Here is a 9,799-nt window from a genome sequence, read left to right as displayed (position 1 = left end):
CCGTCCACACTTCCTTGAGATAGTACGAGCCCAGTAGTTCGCCAATGGACGTCTCCACCTGACCGCGGCACATCATGGCCCGCGACGGGGGTTCTTTGAGGCCATTTTTAATCTTGTCATAGAAGTTCGAGTGTGCTTTCACAAACGGTGTTGACAGGAACGGCGCGTTGAAGTCGAGCACTTTGTACTCGATGATCGTCTTGAGGCTGTCGACGGTCAAGACGCGGAGAAGCCCTTCTATGTCGTCCAAATAACGGAAGTTCCTCACAACGACCGTGGTCGTGTTGGACCTTTCGCGGACGTCGAACCCGAACCCTTGCAATTGGAGACCTACCCCCAATGGATACGACGCGTTGGCGGCGCTGAGCGACAACTGGATGTTGTCGGACGTCACGGCCGATTGGAGCCTGCGATTGGACAGATCTACCCCGGCACTGGTGCGTAAAAAGAAAATCACGACGTCGGTGGCCGCCTCCGCCTCCGCCTTCGCGTGACCGGCCAGCCTGAAGATCTTGGCAAGGTATTTGCGGTACGGCTTTTCAATCAAGGACCACACTGGTTCGTAGAAATCATTTTGGTCCAACGGTAATCCCACAGGTTTGGCACTCAAGACGTTGCGGGTAGTTTCGATGGCGTCGGGTGAGACCGACAGCTTCACGAACATCGGTACGCCGGTGGCCTTGGAGATGGTTGCGCCGCGAAAGATGGCTTCGACGGTCGAGTTGGCGCTGCGGATGGCCTTCAGGTGAACTTCGATGGGAGCCAAGCCCAAGGTGTCTAAAGTGGCAGTGTCCATACACGCGTCATAGAACTCGGCGAGTTTAGGCAGCTTGGCGTTCAACAACTTTTCAATCACCTTGTCCGCCGCAGCCTCAAGCACAGTGGGCACATTGATAGTACTTGATCATGGCTGGCATATTGAAGAATGACCAAGCGACCAAACAAGCTCGCGAATGATGGGGCTATCCATAGCAATTTGGAATACCCATGATAGAATTCATGCGCTTTTTAATGGCCCTTTCTACTAACGTAGGGCACCGGTCATCGGCATTTTTCGACCTTTTTTTGTTCGTCGATTTCTCGGTGACGACAACGCATATTGAGATGGCCCATACATCAAAACAACAGAAAGAGTATGCTCATTCATTGATATTCAAAGAATATCGATTTAAATAGGGAGCACAAGCGGTATGAATTTTCAAAGTAAGCCTTGCTGCATAGGGCACCGGTCATCGGCACACATTTAGACTTACGTAATATATTGAATTTCCCCAACTGCTGGCGTGTGGAATTCTGTGAAAATATCATATTTCAAAGTATTATGTGCTTAGGAGAGGTATGAACTATTACAGTTTCTTTGTGTGCTACCACAAACGAAAAAGTCGTACGTTCAGACCCTTGGCCAATTCATTGACCGGTACTGCAATTTTTGCTTCAGGTCAATTGGACATCATCGGAGTACGGAACATTATTATGGGCCCACCATTAGATGTACTTTTGAGGTTAGGTATTTGCATCAGTTGATGTAGTCATGTCTTTGACACGCTATAAGGACGATAATTCTCCTTGGTGATGACGCCACACTCAGAATCCACTTTTATACTACTACTATAATACGAAGCAATTGCTTGGATGTATATTTCTATATGTATATCACTTTTTGACTAACATTGTTAATGGAAACACTGAAACAAAATCAATTCCCATTGGTTAACAGTACAATTAAACCACTACGATTTCAAGTGCCCCAGAGCTAGGAATCATCCGCTGCTTCTTTGCTCTTTTCTTCGATTTCGTGTCCTCAGCTTGAGCTTGAAGGAGCTCATGATAGTCGGCTGTGATAAACATGCCGCTCACCGACAACGTCTTTCGCACTGGACCCCTCTTGATGCGTTTGGGAGGTAGGAGTAGTACAGACTTGCGAATAGTGGCAGCACGTTCGAGCCAAGTTTCTTCAACTTGTTCTACACGCTCCGATGGTGGTCGGAACAGAGACAACCGGTACATCATGGCATCCAACGATGGAGGAAACAACCCAGTCGAGGCAAAGCTGTTCACGATGGTAGACGTCTTTGTGGAATTGGCCCACACTTCGCAGGTGATGGAGACTGCCTTCTGCTTGGTGACGTTGCTTCCAATGTTATTCCACATGTCGTCAGCGATTTGAGATCGGATGGCAATCTTAAAGGGGCGGAAAAACGGACACATCCAGCGGCTGGAAGAGGTGGGTCGAATTTGCAGGCAAAACCTGCAGCAGGATGTTCAGACGCTTGGCCTCCTCCACAATGTGGACCGAGTAATGCGATGAGCACCCATCGACAATCAACAAGATGGGACGCGCCACGTCACTGGGCACCGAGTCATTCAGCATGGATAGCCACTTGCGGCAAATGAAGGAATTCGTCCAACCTTTCATCGACGTTGTGACCGCTGCACCGGGAATTGACAGGTTGTCACACACTGTCGTCAACACGCGTACGCCAGGCAACACAAACAGTGGAGGGATCTTGAACCCATCGGCGCTAACACAAGCAACGATAGTGACGTGAGATGACATCGACGGCTCAGTCACGAATACTGCTTTGGACGTCTGATGCGCGACAACCACGCCGGGGGCTTGACTGGGTGAGAAACTTGTCTCATCCATATTGAAAATGCGTCGAGGATCGAAATTGACGCATGACAATGACACAGGCAAGCTGGTGGTAAATGTCCACAACCTTGTCCGGCGTGATGGCACTTCGAGCTGCCGGCAGCGTCTGTGCCTTCTTTCGTTTCAGCTCCGGATGACGCGCCGTGAACCGGTGGTACCAGCCACGCGTTAATGGCTGAGCTGGTGGGAAGCCGTGGATAACCTCAAGAATGGCAGTAGCCTTCTGGGTGATTCGTTTGCGCCCGACGGCATGACCATCTGTTTCCATGCCGAGGATCCAGGTCACCAAGTCGTCCTCGTACGACGTGGGGAGAGATGGAGGTGGCCCCGTGCGCAAGGGTGCCACGGTGGCTTCCATTGCCTTGGATCGATGCACATGAGTATGGAGTGTACGAAGAGGTACTCCATGACGCATTGCAATGTTTGCAACAGTATCCACCCGTTTGAGCACGTCGTCGATGGCTTTTGACATGTCGTCGGCTGAGTGTGCCGTTTTCGGCGCCATGCCAAATTCAAAAGTTGACATACCTCTCATGTTTAATATATTTTCCCTCCTATTAGCTATCACGGGCTCTATTTCATGGAGGATTTTATTTTGGCCAATAAGAGTAACTCTGCATTTCTATTGGCTTACAAAAATGCCGATGACTGGTGTTTCATGCTGATGACCGGTGCCTTACGTTACCTCGGAAGTACCGTCTAGCGTATGACGTGTCGGAGTGTGTCGAACGTCAGATACCTCTAACTTTTAATACCGGTGCCTCTGTCCGAAAGTACACGTCTAGTTTAATACTACGAAGGACAGTACAACTGTATATGGGATTTAAACTTCATCGAGGACCTATTTTTGTCACACACTAAATGACGAAAACCACACCAAGACTAATGAATCAAACACTCATTTGAACGGAAATCACATATTTGGTATTTCAAGTAGGAAATACCTCTACGTGTAATTAAACGCTTATTACATGCGCATCAACCAAGCCTTCAACGTAGCCCCTGTTCTACATTGATTTACCGTGAATTCGAAAATAGGTCTAAATATTTAAATTAGGTTAGTCCCAGTGGTATGGTTTTCGTCATTTATGTTAGTGTGTGACTAAACAGGTTGTCCATGTGGATGAAGTGAAAACAATATGAATATCTACAGTAATGTGATCAGAATAGCGCCTTTCTACTACCTCTGTCCGGAAGTACCGTCCAGCATCGGACGTCAGACACGTCTAACTTTTAATATTATTTGGCCGCTCGCAAAAACGAATTTACATAAGTATACTTGGGATCAAAGATAAACTCTACCAATAAATGTAATACGAGAGGCATGGTTTGACAAACAGCACAGCTATTGTAGGGGACAATGGGGATGCTACACGACCGATACAAACTGTAATATAAATATGAAAAATTCCATGAATACGAAAGGTGAAACGACTGGTAAACACACAATCATGTGAGCTTAATTTAGCATCTCTCGCATTTGGAATTGGCCTTCATTAGAAAAAGTTATGGTGAAAAAACACACGCGCACTCCTGCGGAATAGCTCTTGTGGTCAAATGCCACCAGTACTTCATCCAATGCAAGGAAAGAAACCCAGCGGAACACGACACAATAGAGACATTTAGCAAACCTGTAATTTGATCAAATTCCCGAAATTAACTACGTTCGAATTCACTTCGGGAATTTGATTCGGATATTTGAAGTTACACCTTTAGCAATCACGGAATTTGCAATTTCGATGCCAAAACCATTACTAACAAATTAATCCTCGTTCATTGGCTTCGTAAGAGTTGACGATTAACCAGTCGTAAAGGTGCGTCCGCATGCCGCTCTCCTTGCTGCATGAGACCAAGTATGTACCCAAGATCAACTACCGCAGTGCCCGTGAGCATCACGTCAACATGCTCACGGGCACTGCGGTAGTTGATCTTGGGTACTTGGTCACTAAGGCCACTTGCAACCAACTTCCATCGCTGCAGCAGCTCGCCGTGGTCTGCTGTGAATGGTTCGATTCGTGTCACCTCACGCAGGAGGGCAACCTCCAGGTCTTCCGTCCATGCAACGTACTTGGCTGGTGGTCGAGGTTGTGGGTCAACCATTGGAGTGAATTCGAAGTACATGTATGAACAGTTCATCTAATACGTCCAGCAAGCACAATCCACCACCCATTGCATTTTGATGTATTTTGATTGGCTTAGACATTTCGATTAATTTGAAGCTCAAATATACGGAATGGTCATGCGATTTCGTATATTTGAGCCAAATTCCGAGCGGAATTTGGCCTTCACGAAGTTCGTAGTTTACTCGGATCAAGTCATGGTTATAGACAACACTTTCAGAATAGATCTCGAGCTTTATTATTTACCTGCTTCATCTAAAACGGACTAAAACTGACTTAGATACAGTCGTCAACCTGGTGTATCTTCCCCACTGTCCCCTACAATAGTACTACTACGTACAGTAGTACTAGACTTCATGCAGGAATGGCCCTTTCTATATTGGGGACCAGAGAGGCTACGCATACCGTGTCCAGGTATCGACTTCGTATACCTAATGTATAACCTAGATTAGTTGGACTCTTCCTCCACCTGCCTGGAGGAGCAGTACAGTAGTACAGTATGCTTGGCAGGGGAATTGCTCGTTGTTGAATGGTAGTTGCCGAACGAAGGCATCACCTGGTACAGTCCGCGCCACTAGTATAAGAGCATCCCCACCGGCTGATGTAAACATAGAGCTGAAAAGACCCGTTTATTGGGTGCGTGCTGTAACAGTACTTCACAGCCAATTCACACCGGTTGGCGGAAATAGTAGTCCTGATGGAGCAAATTCGTGTTGGACGCCCGCTGGCGATTGAGGTTTTGGAGCTCTCGCCAGTGGAGAATCTAGTGCAGCACGGTTGGCATACATTCTATTGTCTGTAAGATTCATATTCATGCTGCCGGCGTGCTTCAGGACATCGGGATGGCATGCTTCGTTGAAGAAGTCCATTGGGACCTCAATCGCATAGAACTGTAAATGACCCAACAGATCTGTTGAGAAATCTGTCTTTATGGAGCGTTTACATCATGATGTAAAATTTATTGGCAACCGGTGTGGGTCTGAAAAATGTAAATTTTGCTGATGTAGTGATGTACTTTGAAGATTTTTACATTTCTACATCAGCCGGTGGGGATGCTCTAAGACATCCATCATTTTGCGAATAGGTTTTGAGATAATACGAAATTGTTGACACAGAACATACCAAAGGATCGACCATGATTAGTCGCACATTTTGGTACTGGGCTCAGTTCATAATAGGCAAATTATGTCGCGAAAACCAATTTGGAGGTGCGACAACCGTATAAGAACACCGTTTAATTACGTTTTTATATAAACGTGTGGGTTTAGGCAACGTTTTATATTATAACGCACTCGAAATTCCTTACGGTTTTCGTCACAATGTCGTTTTTATTCCGTGGAGTGCAACCTCGTTGGTCACACGTTGTTTTTTACGTCAAGTATTGCCTTGAGGGCTGCGCAGTGCGGGGTCAAAGATTCTCCATGTAATGGCGATCATAGCCACCTGCGATATTCGTATCCGCATTCAAAAGAGGGGTGACGTCAGGTAAGGAGGGTTGGAATTCTCGTTGTCGTCGCCTGTCGAAGGCTTTTGAATGGCGGTGCCCAATTTGAACACCTCGATTACGACCCACACTGCACGGTCCTCTTATTCGACGACAAAGTAGTTAGGTCTGCTTCTACTACATGTATAATACTGTTCATGCTCCTAATCTCGCGCTTCATGCTCCCTACGACACCTGATTTCGTCACTTGCGACCAAGCCTATTCGACTTCATCTTCGACGTAATTCACGTGGGTGTTGATGAAGTGCATGGTCGATTTCTCGACGTAATTACAGAAATAGCACTATGAAACTCGTTTACCTGGGGGTAAAAGGGGGTTATATGATGCTTTAGCAATAACGTTAGGTTAGAATTTACTGTTGGAGATGCTCAACAACGCCACTCAAACCCCTCCTACCACCCTCCATCGATCCGTTGTCGCATCGGTTCTTAAATCCAGGTAATCGACCCAGATTCACCCTGTTTATGAGGTTATATAAATCACAAATATATCACCAATACCTGGCTTTAATGACACAAATAAGTCACTAGGTATCATATCACACCAACTATTTCCCCAAACCTGACCCCTAACCCCTTTATCCCCGCTCATAAAAACCACCCCATGTGTTTCCCAAAAAAACTGACCCTAACAGTAAACCCCTTTTATACCGGAATACCACGTTTTATCCAGGGTCAAACTGCGTTTTTACGGTTGCTATTATGGCACTATCCGGACTTTTTAGACATTATGACCCCATAATTTCTATTTTCGCGTGAGTGCAAGAATTCCGAAACTTCGAATTGAAATAGAAATAAAAACACCATTGGAGATGCTCTTAGGCCGTGTTCGGAGGCACAAGAGTGGATTCTTGAGGATTTTCGAGTCCTGCTCACACTCTCTTTACCACACATTGTCATATGTTAGGGTGCGTCTGGTAACATTTCAAAAATAATATTCCATTTTCTCGCAGAATGGGATTATTCAAAATGCCATTTTCAAAATGGAGGTAAAAGGTCAACTTTGTAATACAGTATGGCGTTTTGGACCTCTTCAACGAGTAAATCCTACTGGGAATTATTGGATTTGGGTTAAAACTCTTCAAGCAAGACATGTTTCAATATTGATCAGATTTGTTGAATTTTGAATTCGGCCCTATTGCAATAATTCCGGTTACCGGAAAAACCCATCGAAGTTGAACTTGAGTTTTACACTGGGAACAACAGAGAATCTGGACCGCCTGTCGAGTCGAAGGTACGGGTTCGAGTCCCTGAGACGACATCACTTTTTTCCAGTCTGCGATTACGTCGAAGAATTGTACGTTTCAGCTCACAGTAATTAACACCCCACATGAATTACGTCGAGCTTTACGTCGAGTGGACAACCTCCACTTGCGGCTTGGGTTCGCGGTTGACAATTGGTGACTGGCGCTGTGTTCTCGTACTTGTAATAGTATTGTGCTTTCAAGCTAAATTTGGTATTTTCGGTAGATTCGTCAAATCCACCTCAAATCGTCGAGACGTCACTTTACTTGAACTAATTATGCTCACTGTCTGTCCAATGCAATGTTGTACTCTTTGTGAAATGGAGAAGCTTGGCAGTACACCCACCTGCAACTTGATTGGTCGAAAGGTCTTTCGATTGGCAGCCCCAGTCCATTTTGAAATCTAATTATCAATATTTGCATGCCATGGAATGGGATGATTGGGTATTTTCATCGTTACATGCCAACTTCAAGTTGTTTTTGGTTTTCGTAATTTTTTTCCAACTTATATACGAATTTGTAGCAAACATAAAATTTCTCTATTCATTTGTGAATTGACGAAATCGTAGGGAGCTGGTCCTACGTTTTTCATATCCAATGAAATCTCAAGAAAATCACAAATTGCTGGACTCCAATTGACCAATTCTATATCGTACAGGTCAAAAATCAAAGGTGAAGGTGAGGCGTCCTGGTGGCAATGTCATAGATGGTACGCAAGCTGTACTGCGTTGTACTAGTACCGTAGTAGTAAGGAGCGACCGTTTTGGAAGAGTTCAAGTGATCTATTGTGTTGACAGTCGAGCTGGACGCGTTTGCGAATCAAGACATTTTGGACATTCTTGTATGGGCAAGAAGCACACCAGACTCGTAGGATATCTCTGTTACGAAGCAAGTATTGAACTTATTACGGGTCAAGTTGTCGACAGCGGCCTGTCTTCATTTCTCCACGTTTTCCTCTGTTCTACAACAATTCAAGTGCACGCAAATGCATATATTCTACCCTAGGAGTATCGTTAATATCACGTGGTTGGATTGTTGACCTTTTGAGGACCTTGACGTATGTACTACTAGTACTAGGATGGCGTTGCATTACTCCATTCACGTTAGAGTCGTCCGACGATAGGTGACGCCTTACGGTATAAGTCTGATTTATACGGATAACCCTTAGATAGGACCAATTTTGGACTTATACTCCCACCCGTTGGTTTTATGGGGGTCTCAATAAGTCCAAACATAAGTTCGGCCCCGAAAAGCCCTATCATAGGACTTTTTCGTCAAGATATCACCCTCTAAACCTGTGCTATCCGGAAGAGTAATATAATCAAAATTAATATACTAAAGCACTTCTCAACATACTTAAATGCAATACAGCATGCAATCTTTATAATAATTCCCATTCAATTTACACTGTTGGCCAACGAAGTCAGACCTTGCCACAGCAGTCCGTCCAGCGTCCAGATCATGATGGAGTGGATGCCAGCGGCGTGTGGCTGGCCGAGGCGGTCGCTTCACCCACAGGCGATGCAGAAACCGGTTGACAGCATGTGTCAAGGTCGAAGCATACGACGCGGTGACTCTGGCGGACGCGGTGGGTCGTGGAGGTGAACCGGTTTGCAGGCATACAGGGCGGTCGCTATGATGCTGGTGGGTATACTAGTAGACTTGGTGGTAGGTAGAGGCATGGAAGCGGACCAACTTGGATCGCTTTGCGGCAGCACTCCACCTTCCGACAACGGCCTTGCATAGTTTGTGTATCGTTTGCGGCAGCGCCCGAGCTTCCGGTGGTGGCACAGAAGACTACGCGGCGTCGCCGACGATGATACGTTCGGGGGAAATCCGCGCTCGATATGCGGAGTAGTGCGCAGGCGCGGAAGGCGTATGGTTCCTATGATGCAGCGAGCTATGATGAAACTGGTGACGTTCATGATGAAACTGGCTACGTTTTCTCTTCGTACGCCAGTATGTGGCATCACAACGATGTTGGCAGCACGCTTAATCTCTTTACTGTGATGAAGCTCCACGTAGCAGCAGAGAATGCGAAAGCACGCGACTTTCGCGTCATCGTAGGCTCGTATTACTTCCAGCACACACCCTCTACGCTGTAAATGTTAACGAGTTCGGTCCAGGGAAGTGGTTGATTGATGTATTGTCGATTTTCTTCAAATTTCCCAATTTTGCATGGTTCGTTCAATCGAGCACAAATAGAGCCGAGACATCTGATTGGCCATTATCCACTTCGCCCTTTCCAGTAGAAACTCGAAAATGGATTGTAGCCAAT

The 9,799-nt window shown here is 46.0% G+C and overlaps 1 protein-coding gene across 1 annotated transcript; it reads right to left on the bottom strand.

Moving 5' to 3' along the window:
• Positions 1–72: 72 nt before the first annotated feature.
• On the bottom strand, positions 73–796 carry H257_12066 (hypothetical protein; the record flags this gene model as incomplete). Its single annotated transcript, XM_009839175.1, has 2 exons — positions 73–112; positions 147–796. The coding sequence occupies 2 exons, from the start codon at positions 794–796 to the stop codon at positions 73–75; spliced, it is 690 nt and encodes a 229-aa protein (XP_009837477.1).
• Between the last annotated feature and the right edge of the window lie 9,003 nt (positions 797–9,799).

This window comes from Aphanomyces astaci (genome assembly GCF_000520075.1).
Source record: "Aphanomyces astaci strain APO3 unplaced genomic scaffold supercont1.38, whole genome shotgun sequence".
NCBI classification, from domain to species: domain Eukaryota; phylum Oomycota; class Saprolegniomycetes; order Saprolegniales; family Verrucalvaceae; genus Aphanomyces; species Aphanomyces astaci.
Note: the sequence above shows the minus strand (reverse complement) of the source record. Positions and strands in the feature narration are given on the sequence as shown.